Source organism: Balaenoptera physalus (genome assembly GCF_965194825.1).
Source record: "Balaenoptera physalus genome assembly, chromosome: 1".
In the NCBI taxonomy this organism is placed as follows: Eukaryota; Metazoa; Chordata; class Mammalia; order Artiodactyla; family Balaenopteridae; genus Balaenoptera; species Balaenoptera physalus.
In genome coordinates, this window is record NC_138882.1 from 114,372,856 (window position 1) to 114,393,693 (window position 20,838).

The window sequence follows — 20,838 nt, forward strand, 5'->3', positions numbered from 1 at the left end:
AGGAAACCAAAGAGGAAACCAGTGCCTGGAGTCCTGAAGAATAAATGGACATGAACAAGTGAAGAAGGGCATTCTAGGAAGAGGGAAGTACATTCAGAGACAAGGCACTGTGAAAAGGAATGGTAAGAAGTTGGCAGGAGCTTAGGGTACCAAAACCATGAATTTGTAAGAGATGGGTACTGGAAGGATGGGACTGGCAAGATAGACTGGGGCCAATTGTCAAGGACCTGCAGGCCAGACACCCTGAAACATTTACCTAAAAAGGTAAGCAGTATTTAAACCTATTCCTTAAGTTCCCTTGATCAAGAAAAATAATAAAGTGAGTACAAACTGGTGTATTGTGCTAAATATGCTATAGTGCGAATATTCTGAATATGCTGAAGTCACTAAGAAAATGAAATGTTTTTGTCGGCTAATGAAAACAAAACTTAGGTAAGAAGGAGAAGGCTGCTTTTGCTCTGAATCAGTGAAAACATTTTCAGAAAGGCAGCAATGTAACTTGGTTCAAGTGTTCATAAAGCTGCAAATGCTTCACGCTACCTCAACATTAAAGAGCAAATGAGCAAAGAGCAACTCAAATTCAGTAAAATTTTTCAGAATTTGTAAACATGCTCCATATCCCATCTGTTAATAAGATTCATTCTTGTCTTGTTCCTTTCTTTTCCTTATTGTATTTCTGAGCTTCTTGGGAGTATTTTTTTTTTTCTTTCCTCAACGCTAATAGCATTCTAGTAAGTAGTCATGAAAGTGTGAAAGAAATTTCAACAAGATAAGGAGAAAAAGAAAAATGTTCCCTCTTGCAGATACTATTCTACATCATGAAATTATCTTTGCAACTCTTATTTCTAAAAAGAGGCACAACTGAAAGACACAGTTTTCAAAGCCTGCCCCTATAGCGTGTGAATATAACCATTAACAGTTAAAAAGCTTACAATTTTGATTAATTATCTTTGTTAACAAACTGTTGCCCTAATAATAATTTTTAAAGTCTTTTATGAGAGGCGTAAATATTTACAAGTTTTCTCTATTAAGCATGAGAATAAGCATTGGTACTTGTATCACCTTCCACACACAGAAAAAAAAAATCTATGACTGTCAGAACATCACATGTGATAAAAATTAACAACATAAAAACTCAATCAGGCAAGATTCATCACTAGATGTTAAAACCATTGGTCACTAGTTTGTTGAGGGACAGGAATTTGAACATGGCCTCAAAGAATCACTCTATGTATTGCTTATTAATTATAAAGGAAAAGTTATGCCCTTAAAATAGTGAGATCTAGCAGTAACCACCTTAAATAATAGGTGTCAAGATTGGCAAAGCCAATAATGGGGTGGTGTGACATTACGTGCCTCCTGATGTGAAGCAGTGGGAAGGACACAGTATAACCCACAATTGTGGTGTGTGTGCTATTACGGTTGACCCAGACTTTTCCAAAGATTCAGTGTTGTGAAGAATAGGAGACAGTGAGTTTAGGGGAATCTAAAAAGCCAAAAGCAAAACATGAATTATGATTGCATTATAAATTGGGGAAAGAAAAGGAACAAGCTAAAGTAGTGTCTCTGACAATTTAATGTTCATACAAATCACCTGGACACCCTAATTCAGTACCAGAGCCAGGTCTAGGGTGAGACAAAGGAGGTTCTAGGGCTCAAAGTTTAAGGAGGTACTCACTCTCAGGATCATGCAAATGCATACCCTTCACTTGTACAACCCAGAGAGTAAATGTCTCCTTAAATTGTATGCCAGAGGCACCTCCCTTGCTTCACCTTAGTTCCAGCTCTGTTCAGTAGGTCTGAGATATTCTGCAAGTCAAACAAGTTCCCGGGTGATAGTGATGCTGCCAGACCATGCTTTGAGTAGCAAGATTATTAAGAACATTTTTAAATAATTGGGAAATTTTCAGTATGGACAGTGTGTTGAATGGTGTTACTGAATTAATGTTGACTTTCTATGGTGTATAGAGATGGTGTAATCAGGTAGGAGAAAGTTTCTATACATAGGAGACCCAAGTTTAAGTACTAAGGGTGTAAAGTATCATGACATCTGCAACCTTCTCGCAGGTGGACTAGCAAAAAGGAAATGTGTGAGTGGGGGTGGGACTGGGTGGGTGCATGCGCATGAAGGCATGTGCATGTGTGTGCAGAGAGAGATGAAGTGAGTATGGTTAGAGTTTAAAAGACATTAAATCTAAATGAAAGGTACACAGATGTTCTCTGCACTAGTCTTTCATTTTGTAGGTTTGAAAATTTTCAAAATAAAATTTAATTAAAAATAAATTAATTAAAACTAATAAATAATAAAAACCAAAACATCTACTACTCTGTTGGACTTCTCATTTGAACAAAGAGCTTGAGACTCTAAATCTCATACAAATAAACATCATTCACTGTGTACAAACTACTCATAAATATACATGTATATATATATGTACGTGAATGAATAGAATCAAAACAAAGACACTGCTCTGCTAAACCAAAGAACCTCCTCGGGGGCATATTCTGGAGGCAATCACATAGGGGCTCTACGCTACCTACTTTCAACAGAAGCACCTAAGCTAGTCTTTTTTGTTTATTTTTTTTCTACTTATAACTTTTACTTTCTTTGGGGAAATAAAACACACACAAAAATCTAGAGTGGAAAATAAAAGCAAAGCAAAACAAATAAAATAAACAAATGAAATTGCTAATAAGCACCATCTCAATTTTCTATTTAATAGCAGCTAACATAATTGCTTTAATTTATTGGTTTTTTTTACCAGTTCATAAACTTCCCATCAGTCTTCCAGCTATCATTATCATACTTCTATAAGTGATATAACTTTAAACTGATCCTTATAACTCTCCTGCAGATAGAAAATTTCATAATTTTTTATGCAAAGAACAAACTGAGGCATGCAGAGGGACATGGCCAAAAGTCAAGAAAGAAGGTGGTAATGACATAATCAAGAAAAGAAGACTAGATTTCAAACTTCTATTTGATATGTTAGAATCATTTAGGGAATTCCCTGGCAGTCCAGTGGTTAAGACTCGGTGCTTTCGCTGCTGAGGGCCCAGGTTCCACCCCTGGCGGGGAACTAGGATCCCACAGACCGTGCAGTGCATCTCAAAGAAAAAGAAAAAAAAAAAAAAAAAAAAGAAAAGAATCATTTAGTATAGCTTCAATGAAAGCAAATCTACTAAAGGTACCAAAGGAATAAAACCTAACATCATAATTCATTCTTTAGCTGATTTCCTTCCTGTCTCATATCTGATTATTAACAAATGAAAATAACTTACTAGATGACTGGCTAGATGTGTTAGGTAATTTAATGAAAAACAGGAGTTAAGTGGCAATATGGATTTTATTTAATGAAATTATATCATGCCTACAACCTTTGTACAATAATAATTTTTTAAATATTAATGATCTTAGAGGTTATTTTTACATGAGGAAATTAACTGACATGGCATTAAATGTTAAAAGTTTTGGAGAATACTATAGCAAAGTTATGGATAAATATATAATTGGGTTTACGAGGGTATACATGGTCACAAAATGGATGAAAAACAGAGTACTAGGCAAAAATTAAATAACACTGGATTTTTAAAATATCCTTTATATTTAATCCATATATGACAGAATGAAGGTCACAGCATATTTGAAACTATTTTTAGCACTAAAAATGCAAAGGAGAAAACATTGAATATATAGTAATTACTTAGCAAACTCTGAGTAACTTAGTATGTGCTAAGTATTTTATGTACCTCATTTCATTTAATCCTCAAACCCACCTTCTTCTAGGGCATTGTGATCCCTATTTTACTGATGAAGAACTTAACGTTCAGAGTTTAAATAACCTAGCCAAGGTTACAGTCAGTTAATAAGCACACTGAAGCCAGAACTAAAACCCAAGTCAGTTTAGCTTCAAAGCCCATGCTTTTAAACATAAGGTTATCCTAGACACAAAACTGTATTTTACCCAGAAATTCTGGATTTATTCCCTATTTAATCATATAGCAGAACTGGTAAACAGAAGCAAAACTGTATTGTTTGTAGTTCATCTCTCTCCACTTCGTTAATTTTTTTACTGGTAATGTTAGTAAGTAGCTACAGTTTAAAAAATACATTTTTGTTAAAAAACAAATCTTTCTTAAGGTATTATAAAAAGAAAAGAGGTTAATCTACAAACTAGATTATCAACTATCAAATAATTAAGATAATTCACAATGAAAAATATACTACTTAAAGAAACTAAGTTCATTGACTTATGTAAAATTTTTACCACTTTATTTTTATGTAAATTTTTTTTTTACAATTTATAGAGAAAACTAAAAAGCCACAGGAATGTCTCCATTAAGAAAAAAAATAAATAAAAAGAAAATTTTTTAAAGTATTAGCATACTAGCCTTGATTGTTTCTTCAGATACTTGGTTCTGTAATGTTTTCAAAGCTTCATCTTTCTTCATATTTTCCTTTTCCATTTCCTGAAAACATACAGATTGGTAGCAAAAATATACGTACGTGTATAAATATTTTAGCATTAGTAACAGGTTGTTAAACAACTGATTTGATTAGAATTAAAGTTATGTTAAAAGAAACATAAACTTAAAATACTGGTCAGCTTTTAAACAGCACTTTTATAAAGATGATTTTACCCCTTTGCTTTCCGTCAAGAGTCTGTCTAGTGATTCAAGGTGATGTTGTTTACATATTATATCTTGCTGCAACATGGACATAGTCTTTTCTTGTTCTTTAAATTGTTGTTCTTTTTTCTCTAGTTGAGATTCAAGCTAAACATAGAAACAGGATTTATTAATTTTCATATTATTTTTTTTTAATTTGAAACATTTTAAATACAGTCGACCCTTGAACAAGACAGTTTTAAACTGCCTGAGTCCACTTATACATGGATTCTTTTCAATAAATATGTACTACAGCACTACACCATCAGCGGTTGGTTGAATCCACAGATGGGAACTATGGAAAGGAAGGGTTGACAGTAAAGTTATATGTGGATTTTCAACTGCACAAGGGTTGGCACCCCTAATTCCCAAATTGTTCAAGGGTCAACTGTACACAGAAAAAACATAACACTCACAATTTAAATTACTACTGAAATTACATAGCTTATTGCATTTTGCCAAATTTCCTTCAGTTTCTCTCCTTTTAGAGAAGAAATGAAATCACAAGTCCATGTCTTATCCCTTCCCTCCCTCACCAATACTATGTTGAAATTGTTCTATATCATTCTCTGGTGTGTTTCATTCTCATACATGTTTTTTGTGCTTTTAACTATATATGTAGATCCATGAACAATATGTAACATAATTTTGTTTTGAAAATTCACATAGGGCTTCCCTGGTGGCGCAGTGGCTGAGAATCTGCCTGCCAATGCAGGGGACACGGGTTCGAGCCCTGGTCTGGGAAGATCCCACACGCCGCGGAGCAACTAAGCCCGTGAGCCACAATGGCTGAGCCTGCGCGTCTGGAGCCTGTGATCCGCAACAAGAGATGCCGCGATAGCGAGAGGCCTGCGCACCGCGATGAAGAGTGGCCCCCACTTGCCGCAACTAGAGAAAGCCCTCGCACAGAAACGAAGACCCAACACAGCCATAAATAAATAAATAAATAAAATTAAAAAAAAAGTTCACATAGACAATATCAACACTTCTGCAAGTTTCAGCAACTTATTTTTTTCACTTAATAGTTTTAAATATTTATTCATGTATCCATATGTGGATCTAGTTCATATTTTTATGATAATACAGTATTCCACTGTAACAACAAACTACTTTGTTCATTCTTCTACTCAGAAACAGTTAGATATTGCTTTTTCACTATTATGATAATGTTACAATAACATCCTTTGTACATGTCTCTTTAAACACATGTATTAGAGTTTCTTTAGAACATACCCCCTAGAAGTGGACTTCCTGGTTGTAGGATATGCACATTTCTAACTTCATTAGGTATTTCTCTTCAAAGTGCATCAAAACTTATACTTTCACTAGAAATGTGTAAGTCTCACTCCTTACAACTTCACCACTAATTGATTGGTGTTATCAAATGTCCAAAAAACTTTTGTGAAGACAAAACATGAGTAAACTGATATGTTTATATGTATATTTGTGCATATACACAAGTGTATAAAAATTATACATATGTGATAATAGCAGCAACAGGTTAACTAGAAAATACTAAAACCAAAGAACTGTGAAATGAAAACACTCAAATGAAAATAAATAACATATCAGAAATTAGAGGAACAGAAAGAAAAATGATTGAAGAAAGTGAACAGAACATAAGGGACCTGTTGGACACCATCAAGCACACCAGTATGCACATCATGGAAGTCCCAGAAGGAAGGGAGAAAGAGAGAGAGAATATTTGAAGAAATAATGACTGAAAATGCCCCAAATTCGATGAAATACATGATATAAACATCCAAGAATCTCAACAAAATCCAAGTAAGTTGAACTCAAAAAGACCCACAATGAGACACATTATAATCAAACTTTCAAAAGACAATGACAAGAACTTCCCTGGTGGTCTAGTGGTTAAGACTCCAAGCTCCCAACACAGGGGGCACTGGTTCGATCCCTGGTCCCCTGGTTGGGGAACTAAGATCCCACATGCCACGTGGCACAGACAAAAAAAAAAAAGAAAAAGAAAAAGACAATGACAAAGAGAGAATCTTGAAGCAGCAAGAGATAAGCAAATCACCACATATAAGGGATCCTCAATAAGATTACATGCAGATTTCTCATCAGAAACTTTGAGGGTCAGGAGACAGTGGGCTGATATTCAAAAGAAAAAAAAATAACCGTCTACAAAGAATCCTCTATCTGGCAAAACTGTTCTTCAAAAGCGAGGGAGGAATTAAGACATTCTCAGATAAAAGTTGAGGGAGGCTGTGACCATTAGACATGCCCCGCTAGAAATACTCAAGGGAATTCTGTAAGGTGAAATGAAGGAACACTAGATGGTAACCTGAAGCCATATGGAGAAATAAAAATCTTCATAAATACATGAGCAATTGTAAAACCTAGCATTATCGTAACAATGGATTGTAGCTTCCACTTTTTGTTTTCTAAATGATTTAAGAGACTAATACATAATAAAGGAAAAAAAAAGTTATTAGTGCAAACGTTAGTATTACTGTAACTTTAGTTTGTAACTCCAAATCTTGTTTTCTACAAAAGAGACTAATCCTTTTGAAGGAATTACCAGTTTGTGTTTTGGGGCACACAATGTATAAAGATGTAAGTTTGTGACAAAAGGTGTGGAGATAAAGCTATAAAGGAACAGAGTTTTTGTATGTTATTGAAATTAGAGTGGCATAAATTCAAATTAGAGTGTTATAACTTTAGGATGTTAAATGTAATCCCCATGGTAACCACAAAGGAAAGAGCTATAAAATATAGACAAATGGAAATGAGAAAGGAATTTTAAAATTTCAGTACAAAAACTCAACTAAATTCAAAAGAAGACAGTAATGTAGGAAAAGAGGGATAAAAAAGCTATAAGGCATATAGAAAACAAAGAGCAAGATGACAGAAGTCCCTCCTTATCAGTAATTACTTTAAATGTAAATAGATTAAACTCTCCAAGAGACATAGATTGGTAGAATGGAGAAAATCACACATCCACCTATATGTTGTCTAAAAGAGACTCATTTTATTCATTTTTTATTTTTTTGAATTTTATTTATTTTTTTATACAGCAGGTTCTTATTAGTCATCAATTTTATACACATCAGTGTATACATGTCAACCCCAATCGCCCAATTCATCACACCACCATCCCCACCCCCCTGCGGCTTTCCCCCCTTGGTGTCCATACATTTGTTCTCTACATTTGTGTCTCAACTTCTGTCCTGCAAACTGGTTCATCTGTACCATTTTTCTAGGTTCCACATACATGCATTAATATACGATATTTGTTTTTCTCTTTCTGACTTACTTCACTCTGTATGACGGTCTCTAGATCCATCCATGTCTCAACAAATGACCCAATTTCGTTCCTTTTTATGGCTGAGTAATATTCCATTGTATATATGTACCACTTCTTCTTTATCCATTCGTCTCTCAATGGGCATTTAGGTTGCTTCTGTGACCTGGCTATTGTAAATAGTGCTGCAATGAACTTTGGGATGCATGTGTCTTTTTGAATTACGGTTTTCTCTGGGTATATGCCCAGTAGTGGGATTGCTGGATCATATGGTAATTCTATTTTCAGTTTTTTAAGGAACTTCCATACTGTTCTCCATAGTGGCTGTATCAATTTACATTCCCACCATCAGTGCAAGAGGGTTCCCTTTTCTCCACACCCTCTCCAGCATTTGTTGTTTGTAGATTTTCTGATGATGCCCATTCTAACTGGTGTGAGGTGATACCTCATTGTAGTTTTGATTTGCATTTCTCTAATAATTAGTGATGTTGAGCAGCTTTTCATGTGCTTCTTGGCCATCTGTATGTCTTCTTTGGAGAAATGTCTATTTAGGTCTTCTGCCCATTTTTGGATCGGGTTGTTTGTCTCTTTAATATTGAGCTGCATGAGCTGTTTATATATTTTGGAGATTAATCCTTTGTCTGTTCTTTCATTTGCAAATATTTTCTCCCATTCTGAGGGTTATCTTTTCGTCTTGTTTATGGTTTCCTTTGCTGTGCAAAAGCTTTTAAGTTTCATTGGGTCCCATTTGTTTATTTTTGTTTTTATTTCCATTACTCTAGGAGGTGGATCAAAAAAGATCTTGCTGTGATTTACATCAGAGAGTGTTCTTCCTATGTTTTCCTCTAAGAGTTTTATAGTGTCTGGTCTTACATTTAGGTCTCTAATCCATTTTGAGTTTATTTTTGTGTATGGTGTTAGGGAGTATTCTAATTTCATTCTTTTACATGTAGCTGTCCAGTTTTCCCAGCACCACTTATTGAAGAGACTATCTTTTCTCCATTGTGTATCCTTGCCTCCTTTGTCATAGATCAGTTGACCATAGGTGCGTGGGTTTATCTCTGGGCTTTCTATCTTGTTCCATTGATCTATGTTTCTGTTTTTGTGCCAGTACCATATTGTCTTGATTACTGTAGCTTTGTAGTATAGTCTGAAGTCAGGGAGTCTGATTCCTCCCGCTCCGTTCTTTTCCTTCAAGACTTCTTTGGCTATTCAGGGTCTTTTGTGTCTCCATACAAATTTTAAGATTTTTTGTTCTAGTTCCGTAAAAATTGCCATTGGTAATTTGATAGGGATTGCATTGAATTTGTAGATTGCTTTGGGTAGTATAGTCATTTTCACAATATTCATTCTTCCAATCCAAGAACATGGTATATCTCTCTATCTATTGGTATCATCTTTAATTTCTTTCATCAGTGTCTTACAGTTTTCTGCATACAGGTCTTTTGTCTCCATAGGTAGGTTTATTCCTAGGTATTTTATTCTTTTTGTTGCAGTGGTAAATGGGAGTGTGTCCTTAATTTCTCTTTCAGATTTTTCATCATTAGTGTATAGGAATGCAAGAGATTTCTGTGCGTTAATTTTGTATCCTGCAACTTTACCAGATTCATTGATTAGCTCTAGTAGCTTTCTGGTGGCATCTTTAGGATTCTCTATGTATAGTATCATGTCATCTGCAAACAGTGAGTTTTACTTCTTCTTTTCCAATTTTTATTCCATTTATTTCTTTTTCTTCTCTGACTGCCGTGGCTAGGACTTCCAAAACTATGTTGAATAATAGTGGTGAGAGTGGACATCCTTGTCTCATTCCTGATCTTAGAGGAAATGCTTTCAATTTTTCACCATTGAGAATGATGTTTGCTGTGGGTTTGTCATATATGGCCTTTATTATGTTGAGGTAGGTTCCCTCTATGCCCACTTTCTGGAGATAAAATAGACTTTAAAATAAAGAATGTTACAAGAGACAAGGAAGGACACTACATAATGATCAGGGGATCAATCCAAGAAGAAGATATAACAATTATAAATATAGATGCACTCAACATAGGAGCACCTCAATATATAAGGCAACTGCTAACAGCTATAAAAGAGGAAATTGACAGTAACACAATAATAGTGGGGGACTTTAACACCTCACTTACACCAATGGACAAATCACCCAAAATGGAAATAAATAAGGAAACAGAAGCTTTAAATGACACAATAGACCAGATAGATTTAATTGATATTTATAGGACATTCCATCCAAAAACAGCAGATTACACTTTCTTCTCAAGTGCGCACAGAACATTCTCCAGGGTAGATCACATCTTGGGTCACAAATCAAGCCTCAGTAAATTTAAGAAAACTGAAATCATATCAAGCATCTTTTCTGACCACAACGCTATGAGATTAAAAATGAATTACAAGGGAAAAAACGTAAAAAACACAAACACATGGAGGCTAAACAATATGTTACTAAATAACCAAGAGATCACTGAAGAAATCAAAGAGGAAATCAAAAAATACCTAGAGACAAATGACAATGAAAACACGACGATCCGGGACTTCCCTGGTGGCACAGTGGTTAAGAATCCGCCTGCCAATGCAGGGGACACGGGTTCGAGCCCTGGTCCGGGAAGATCCCACGTGCCACGGAGCAACTAAGCCCGTGCGCCACAACTACTGAGCCTATGCTCTAGAGCCCGCTCGCCACAACTACTGAAGCCCGTGCGCCTAGAGCCCATGCTCCGCAACAAGAGAAGCCACCAAAATGAGAAGCCCATGCACCGCAACGAAGAGTAGCCCCCGCTCGCCACAACTAGAGAAAGCCCGCATGCAGCAGCGAACAATGCAGCCAAAACTAACTAAATAATTTATATTTAAATAAATAAATTTAAAAAAAGAAAAAACACGATGATCCAAAACCTATGGGATGCAGCAAAAGCAGTTCTAAGAGGGAAGTCTATAGTTATACAAGCCTACCTCAAGAAACAAGAAAAATCTCAAATAAACAATCTAACCTTACACCTAAAGGAACTAGAGAAAGAAGAACAAACAAAATCCAAAGTTAGCAGAAGGAAAGAAATCAAAAAGATCAGAGCAGAAATAAATGGAATAGAAACAAAGAAAACAATAGCAAAGATCAATAAAACTAAAAGCTGGTTCTTTGAGAACATAAACAAAATTGATAAACCATTAGCCAGACTCATCAAGAAAAAGAGGGAGAGGACTCAAATCAATAAAATTAGAAATGGAAAAGGCGAAGTTACAACAGACACCGCAGAAATACAAAGCATCCTAAAAGACTACTACAAGCAACTCTATGCCAATAAAATGGACAACCTGGAAGAAATGGACAAATTCTTAGAAAGGTATAACCTTCCAAGACTGAACCAGGAAGAATTAGAAAATATGAACAAACCAATCACAAGTAATGAAATTGAAACTGTGATTTAAAATCTTCCAACAAACAAAAGTCCAGGACCAGTTGGCTACACAGGTGAATTCTATCAAACATTTACAGAAGAGCTAACACCCATGCTTCTAAACTCTTCCAAAAAATTGCAGAGGAAGGAACACTCCCAAACACATTCTATGAGGCCACCATCACCCTGATGCCAAAACCTGACAAAGATACTACAAAAAAAGAAAATTATAGACCAATATCACTGATGTATATAGATGCAAAAATCCTCAACAAAATACTAGCAAACAGAATCCAACAACACATTAAAAGGATCATACACCATGATCAAGTGGGATTTATCCCAGGGATGCAAGGATTCTTCAATATACGCCAATCAATCAATGTGATACACCATATTAACAAATTGAAGAATAAAAACCATATGATCATCTCAATAGATGCAGAAAAAGCTTTTGACAAAATTCAACACCCATTTATAATAAGAGACTCATTTTAGATCCAAAGATACTAATAGATAAGAAAATGAAAGGATGGGAAAAGATAGTCCACGCAAATAGTAACCAAAAAGGAGCAGGGATACCTATAGTAATATCAGAGAAATCATACTTTAAATTTAAAAAGATTATGAGACAAAGACAGATAATATATATTAATATAAGGTTATTACAATATAGCAATAAGATATAACAATTACAAACACTTATAGACCAAAGACAGACTTTCAAAATATATGAAGCAAAAACAGACAGCATTGAAGTGAAAAATAGACAGTTCTACAATAATACTTGGAGACTTCAATAGCCTATTCTCAATAATATGTAGAACAAACAGAGAGAATATAAGTAAGGAAAGAGAGGACTCAACACAATAAACAATATTTAATAAACATATAATAAATAACATAAACATATTTAATAGACATACACAGCTCACTCTACCCCAAAACAATAAAATATACATTCTTCTCAAGTGCACACTGGATATTTTCCAGGACAGACAATATGTTAGGCTACAAATTTAAGTCTCAATAAATTTTACAAGACAGATATCATACAAAGTATATTCTCCAACCACAATGAGATGAAGTTAGAAATCAACAACAAAAGGAAAACTGGAAAATTCACAATATTGTGATATTTATTAAACAATACATTTAAAAATAACCAATGAATCAAAGAAGAATTCACAAGGGAAATTAGAAACTACTTAGAAACGAATGAAAACAAAAACACAACTTACGAAAACTCACAGGACCCAGCAAAAACAATGTTTAGGGGGTAATTTATAGCTATAAATGCTTACATTAAAAAACAAGGAAGATCTCAAGTCAATAACCTAACTTTAAAAGATAAGAAACAAGAAAAAGAACAGAATAAACCCAAAGCTAGCAGAAGGAAGGAAAAATAAAGATTACAGTAAAGATCAACAAAATAGAGAACAGAAAAACAATGAAGAATATCAATGAAATGAAAAATTGGTTCTTCAAAAAAATAAACAAAATTGACAAATCTTTAGCTAGGTGGTCAAAAAAAGAGGACTGAATATTACCAAAAGCAGAAATATAAGTAGGAATATTACTATCAATTCTACAGAAATAAAAAAAGATCATAAGAAAGTACAATGAATAATTGTATACCAACAAGTTGGATAATCTAGATGAAATGGACAAATTCCTAGAAACCCAAACCTACAAAGACTCTATCATGAAGAAACAGATAATCTGAACAGACCTATAAATAGTAAGGAGATTGAATGGGAAATCAAAAATCTCCCAACTAAGAAAAGCCCTGAACCTGCTTGCTTTATTGATGAATTCTACCAAACACATAAAAAAGAACTAATACCAATCCTCCTCAAATGTTTCCAAAAAATTAAGGAGAGAATACTCCCTAATACCGTAAGACCAGCATTAACCTGAAACGAAACCCAGACATTACAAGAAAAGAAAACTACAGACAAATATCTGTTATGAGCACTGATGGAAAAATCCTCAACAAAATGCTAACAATCCAAATTCAGCAGCATAGTAAAAGGATTAAACACAGTGACCAAGGGAAATTTATTCCTGGAATGCAATGAAAATTGATCAATGTTATATGCAATATCAACAGAATGAAAGAAAAAAAAAACACATGAGCATCTCAACTGATGCAGAAAAAACATTTGACATAATTCAACACCCTATCATGATAAACACTCTCAACAAATTAGCAACAGAAGGAAACTACCTTCACATAATAAAAGCCTTATATGAAAAACCTACAGCTAACATACTCAATGGTGAAAGACTGAAAGCTTTTCCTCTATGCTCAGGAACAAAAAAGGATGCCCCTCTCACCACTTCTATTCAACATAATACTGGAAGTTCCACCCAGAGCTATTAGGCAAGAAAAAGAAATAAAAGACATCCAAGTTGGAAAGGAAGTAAAATTATCTATTGGTAGATGATATGATCTTATACCTAGAACACCCTAAAGATTTCACACAATAAAACTATTAGAACTGATAAATGAAATCAGAAAAGTAGAGGATGAAATTCAACACACAAAAGTCAGTTGCATTCCTATACGTGAACAATGAACAATCTGAAAAGAAAATTACAAAAACAATTTCATTTACAATAGTATCAAAAAGAATAAAATACTTAGGAATTAACCAAGGAGGTGAAAGACTTGTACAATTAAAATTACAAAACACTGATGGAAAGAATTGAAGAAAACGTAAATAAATAGAAACATAGTCCACGTTCATGGATTAGAAGACGTAATATTGTTAAAATGTCAATATTACCCAATGCAATACAATCCCTAGCAAAATCCCAATGACATTTTTTGCTGAAACAGAAAAACCCATCCTAAAGTTCATATGAAATCTCAAGGGACCCTGAACAGCCAAAACAATCTTGAAAATGAACAAAACTGGAGGACCCTCACTTCCTGATTTCAAATCTATTACAAAGCTACAGTAATAAAAACTGTGATTTCGCATAAGACAGACATATAGACCAATGGAATAGAATCAAGAGCCCAGAAATAAATTCTCACATATATGGTCAAATGATTCTCACAAGGGTGCCAAGATCATTCAGTGGGGGGAAAGGACAGTCCTTTCAACAAATGGTGCTGAGAAAACTGGATATCCACATGCAAAAGAATGAAGTTGGACCCACAGCTAGCACCATATATAAAAATTAACTCAAAATGGACCAAAGACCTAAATCTAAGACCTAAAAAAATAAAACTCTTAGAAGGAAACATAGAAAAGCTTCACAACATAGAACCAAAGCTTCACGACATTGGATTTGGTAATAATTTCTTAAATATGACACCAAAGGTATAGGCAACAAAAGAAAAAATAGACAAACTGGACTTCATGAAAATTCTAATATTCTGTGCATCCAAAGACACTCTCAACAGAGTAAGTAAAAAGGAAACCCACAGAATGGGAGAGAATATTTGCAAATCACATACCTTGATAAGGGATCAATATCCAGAATATATGGAAAAGTCCTAAAACTCAATAACTACATAAAAACAACCCTATTAAAAAATGGGTAAAGGAAATGAATAGACATTTCTCCAAAGAAGATATATGACTAGACAACAAGCACATGAAAAGATTCTCAGCATCACTGATCATTAGGGAAATGCAAATCAAAACTACAATGAGATACCACCTCACACTCATTAGGATGGCTACTGTTAAAAACCAGAAAACAAGTGTTTACAAGGATGTGGAGAAATTGGAACACTTGAGCGCTGTTGGTGGGAATGTAAAACGGTATAGCTGCTGTAGAAATCAGTATGGTGGGTCCTCAAAAAATTAAAAACAGAATTACCATATTATCAGCAATTCCACTTGTGCATGTATACTCAAAATAATTTAAAGCAGGGTCACAAAGAGATATTTGTACACCCGCATGATCACAGCAGCATCATTCACAACAGCTAAAATATGGAAACAAACCAAGTGGCCATCAACAGATGAATGGATAAGCAAAATGTGCTATATACATACAATGGAATATTATTCAGTCTTACAAAGGAAGGAAATTCTGCAATATGCTGCAACATGGATGAACCTTGAGAACATTATGCTAAGTGAAACAAACCAGTCATAAAAAGACAAACACTATATGATTTCACTTACATGAGGTACTTAGAGAAGGCAAAATCATAGAGACAGAAAGTAGAATAGTGATTGCCAAGAGTTGGGGGGAGAGGAGAATAGGGAGTTATTGTGTACTCTAATGAGTATAGAGATTCAGTTCTACAAGATGAGAAGAATTATGAGGATAAATGGTGGTGATGGTTGCACAACAATGTTAATGTATTTAATACCACTGTACACTTAAAAATGGTTAAGATAACATAAATTATAACATCAATAACACTAATACTGATAATACTAACCACAATAAAAAGTTTGAAAAATATTAAATAACTTTAGAATTTTTTCTTAAAACATGAATATAAGACAGATATCATACAAAGTATATATTTAATTTCATGAATAAACAAGACTAAATGATGTTATAACCATAGATTTTCATAGAAGCTGACCCATCAATTATCAGGGAGGTCCTTGGACAGACCTATCATGCCAATTCTCTGCAGCAGTTCAGTATTTGAGATATCAAATATAATATCTTCCTAGAATTTCTGCCATTTTCAAATTAAACTTTGAAGAATTTATCAGGGATAAACTCATCTGAAAAATATTTTTTATCTTCTGAGTCAGTAGTTTCATTTTTGAGACTCTATTATAAAAAAATATTCTAAAATAAGAAAAAAATAGCTTACAATAAAGTTTACTGAAAATTAATTATAATCCTAAAAAACAGAAAAGTCAAATAGCAACCATTCTGTAAAACGAAGCTATTAAAAATTGTTTACGTGTGTCTGTGTATATGTGTACTATAAACATGTAAGTGTGCAAAGATGCAGAGAAACTGGTCTGAAAGACATAAACTAAGATTGTAACAATGATTCTAGGGTGGGAGACTTTTTAACACTTCATTTACATTCATTTTTTGGGTGTATGATTCTGAGGTTTTTTAATACATGCATAGATTCATAAAACTCCCATCACAATCAGGATACAGAATGATTCCTTCACTCTCAAGATCCCTCATGTTAATCTTTTACAGCAGCAGTCCCCAACCTTTTTGGCACCAGAGGCCGGTTTCGTGGAAGACACTTTTTCCACGGATGGGGGTGGGGGGGATGGTTTCGGGATGATTCAAGTGCATTAAATTTATTGTGCACTTTATTTCTATTACTATTACATTGTAATATATAATGCAATAATTATACAATTCACCATAATGCTGACAGGAGGTGGAGCTCAGGTGGTAATGCAAGCAATGGGGAGTGGCTGTAAATACAGATGAAGCATTGCTCGCTCACCCGCCGCTCACCTCCTGCTGTGAGGCCCGGTTCCTAACAGGTACCATTCTGTGGCCCGGGGGTTGGGGACACTTGCTTTATAATCAGCTCTCCACCCTCCCCAACACCTGGCAACCAATAAAATAATCTTCATCCTATAGCTTTTGACTTTATTGAGAATGTCAAAGAAATAGAATTGTATACAACATTTTGCAATTGGCTTCTTTCTATTAGCATAAAGCCTTGTAGATTTACCCATGTTTTCGCCTGAATCAACAGATTATTCCTTGTTATTACTGAGTAGTATTCCATTGTATTGAGGTACCATAGTTTACCCATTTACTCATTGAAAGACACTGGGTAGTTTCCAGTTTTTGGCAATTATGAATAAACCTACTATAAACATTTGTAGTAGGTTTTAGTGTAAAGATAAGTTTTCATTTGTCTAGAATAAATATCTAAGACTGCTGGGTCATATGTTAAGTGTATAAGAAGATGTTATGTTGTTTTAGTAGTTTTACTACTTTGCATTATCCCCAGCAATATATGAGAAAACCAGTTGTTTCACAACCTGGGTAGCATTTGCTATTGTCAGATCTTCCTTCCTCCCTTCCTTTCTACCTCTCTCTCTCAGTATTCTAACAAGAATGCAGAAGTATTTCACTGTGCATTTAATTTGCATTTCCCTAATGATGAATCAAGTTCACCATATTTTCATATGCTTATTTGCCATCTGTATATCTTTTCTGATGAAGTATCTATTCAAGTCTTTGTCCATTAAAAAAATTGGGTTACTTTCTTATTGATGAATTTTGAGAATTCTTTATATATGCTGGGTAAAAGTTCTTTGCTGGATATGTGATTTAGAAATATTTTCTCCCAGTTTATAGCTTGTCTTTTCATTCTCTTAATAATGTCTTTCACAGAGCATACATTTTTAATTTTGATGAATTCCAATTTATCAATTTTTCCCTTTTATTGTTTTGGTTTTATATTTAAGAACTCTTGCCTAACCTAAGGTCATGAAGATTTTCTCCTATGTTTTCTTCTGAGTTTTAATATCTTTTTATTTTATATTTAAATATATGATTCACTTTGAATTAATTTTTATATAGGTATATATTGCAGCTCCATCTTTTTGCATATGGATGTCCAATTGTTCCAACACTACTCATTCAAAAACTATTCTTGGGCTTCCCTGGTGGCGCAGTGGTTGAGAATCTGCCTGCTAATGCAGGGGACGCGGGTTCGAGCCCTGGTCTGGGAGGATCCCACATGCCGTGGAGCAATTAGGCCCGTGAGCCACAAATACTGAGCCTGCGCGTCTGGAGCCTGTGCTCCGCAACAGGAGAGGCCGCAATAGTGAGAGGCCCGCGCACCGCAATGAAGAGTGGCCCCCGCTTGCCGTAACTAGAGGAAGCCCTCGCACAGAAACAAAGACCCAACACAGCCAATAAATAAATAAATAAATAAATAAATAAATAAATAAATAAATAATTAAAGGTGCTAATAATTAAAAAAAAAAAAAACTATTCTTTCTCCATTCTGAATTGGTTTTGTACCTTTGCTAAAAATCATTTGACCATATTTGCCAGGTCTATTTCTAGACCCTATATTTTGTTCCTTTCATCTATGTGTCTATTATTTTGTTAATACCTCACTGTCTTGATTACTATAGGTTTACAGTTAAGTCTTAAGATATGGTAGCATAAATCCATTAACTTTGTTCTTTTTCAAACTTGTTTTGGCTATTCTAGTTTCTTTGCCTTTCCATTACAACATTCAAAATCAGCTATCTATGTATACAAAAAAATTTTTACTGGGATTTTGATTGGAAATGCATTAAATCGAGAGATCTGTTTAAGGTGAACTGACATCCTAAATATATTGAGACTTCCAATCCACAGAAATGGTATTTCTTTCCCTTTATTTAGGTCTTTCTTTAACATTTTGTAGTTTTCGGCATACAGATATTCTACATATTTTGTTTCATTTACATCTATGCCTTATCTCTTTGGAGCTTTGTAAATAGCAGTATTTTTAAAATTTTAGCTTCTAATTGTTCATTGCTACTACAGTTGACCCTTGAACAACGTGAGGGTTAGTGGCACCAACCCCTCCTTGAAGTCAAAAATCTGTGAATAACTTTGCAGTCTGCCCTCCATATCTGCAGTTCTGTATCCACCAATTCAACCAACTGCAGACTGTGTAGTATTACACAAACTGAAAAAAATGCGAGGATAAGTGGACCCACACAGTTCAAACCAGTGTTGTTCAAGAGTCAACTATATATAGAAATACAACTGATCTGGATGTTAACCTTGCATCCTGTGACCTTGCTCCCTCATTAGTTTTAAGGTATTTTTGTAGATTTGGGGATTTCCTACATAGACAATCATGTCTGAAAACAGGGATAGCTTTATTTGTTTCCTCCCGATTGAAATGGGCTTTTTAGTATGATGTTAAATAGGAGTGATGACAGCAAATATTCTTGCTCTGCTCCCAATCTTACAGGAAAGAATTAAGTGTTTCACCATTAAGATATATTATCCATAGGATTTTTTTGAAAGATGCCCTTCATAAGGTTCATGAAGTTCCCTTCTATTTCTAGTTGGCTAAGAGTTTTTATCATGAGAGAATGTTGAATTTTACCAAAAGCTTTTTCTGCATCTATTGATATGATCATGTAGGTTTTTCTGGTTTTTGGTATGCTAATATGGTAGATTACAATGATTTTTTTTTTTTTCTGAATGTTGAACCAGCCTTCCATTCTCAGGATAAACCTCTCCTTTCCTTTATTAAACTTTAATATCTGTGAGGTCTCTAATGATACACCCTTACTCACTCTTGATACAGGTTATTTGTGTTTTCTCTCTCTCTTTTTTTTTACTTCATCAGACTGGCTAGAGGTTTATAAATTTTACTGATCTTTTCAAAGAACCAGCTTTAGATTTGACTGATTTTCTCTACTAATATTCTCTTTTCAAATTCCAATTTCTTTCAATTACGCTTTTTATTATCTCCATCTTTCTGTTTCTTATGGGTTAATTTTGCTCTTCTTTTCCTAGTTTCTTAATGTGGAAGTTTAGATTACTGATTTTTCTTTATTTTCTTCTAATGTATGCATTTAATGCTATAAAGCTCTATGAACTGCTCTAGCTGCATTCCACAAATTCAGATATATTGTGTTTTCATTTTCATTGTTTAAAATATTTTAAATTTCCCTTGAGACTTATTCATTGATCCATGGATTATTTAAAAGTGTGTTGTTTACACAACATTGTAAAGCAATTATACTCCAATAAAGATATTAAAAAAAAAAGTGTGTTGTTTAGCTTCCAAATATTTGGGGAATTTCCAGATATCTTTCCATTAATGGTTTCTAGTTTAATTCCATTATGGTCAGAAAACATACTACAGTTGACCCTTGAACAACATGGGTTTGAACAGTGCAGGTGCATTTATATGCAGATTTTTTTCAATAAATACATACAGTACTAAACGATACGTGGTTGGTTAAATCTACTGATGTGGAACTGCAGATATGGAGGCCCCACTATCGGACTTGAGCATCTGCAGATCTTCTACAGTGGGTCCTGGAACCAATCATCCATGGATACCAAGGAACAACTGTATACACGGTTTTAATTCCTTGAAATTTGATAAGGCTGATTTTATGACCTAGGGTATGGTATATCTTGGTGAATATTTCAGGTGTACTGAAGAAAAATATATATTCTGTTGTTGGTCCAGTGGTTAAGACTCTGCACTTCCACTTCAGGGGGCATGGGTTCCATCCCTGGTTGGGGAACTAAGAGCCCACATGCCGCGTAGCACGGCCAAAAATTTTTTAAAACGAGAAAAAAAAAAAAAAGCTCGTTGACAGTGTTGTTCAGGTGACTTCTATATCCTTGCTGATTTTTTAATCTACTTATTCTATCGATTACAGAAAAGAGTAGTGTTGACATCTCTAACTATAATTTTGTATTAATTTCTTTCTCCTATCAGACCTCTTCACTTTTGCTTCACGTATTTTGAAATTACTTTGCTAGGTACATATCACATTTAGGACTGTTATGTCTTCTTGGTGAATTGAGCCTTTTATC

At 34.4% G+C, this 20,838-nt stretch overlaps 1 protein-coding gene across 9 annotated transcripts in view; it reads right to left on the reverse strand.

The window, feature by feature from the left end:
- Positions 1 to 20,838, reverse strand: part of CCDC18 (coiled-coil domain containing 18) — a 127,196-nt gene that overhangs the window by 66,644 nt on the left and 39,714 nt on the right. For all 9 annotated transcript variants that reach the window (XM_082476251.1, XM_082476254.1, XM_082476249.1 and 6 more), the window contains 2 exons: positions 4,642 to 4,776; positions 4,393 to 4,470 (listed from right to left, as the gene is read on the reverse strand). In XM_082476251.1, coding sequence (XP_082332377.1) covers positions 4,393 to 4,470; positions 4,642 to 4,776 — 213 coding nt within the window. The remainder of the gene's footprint in view (positions 1 to 4,392; positions 4,471 to 4,641; positions 4,777 to 20,838) is intronic.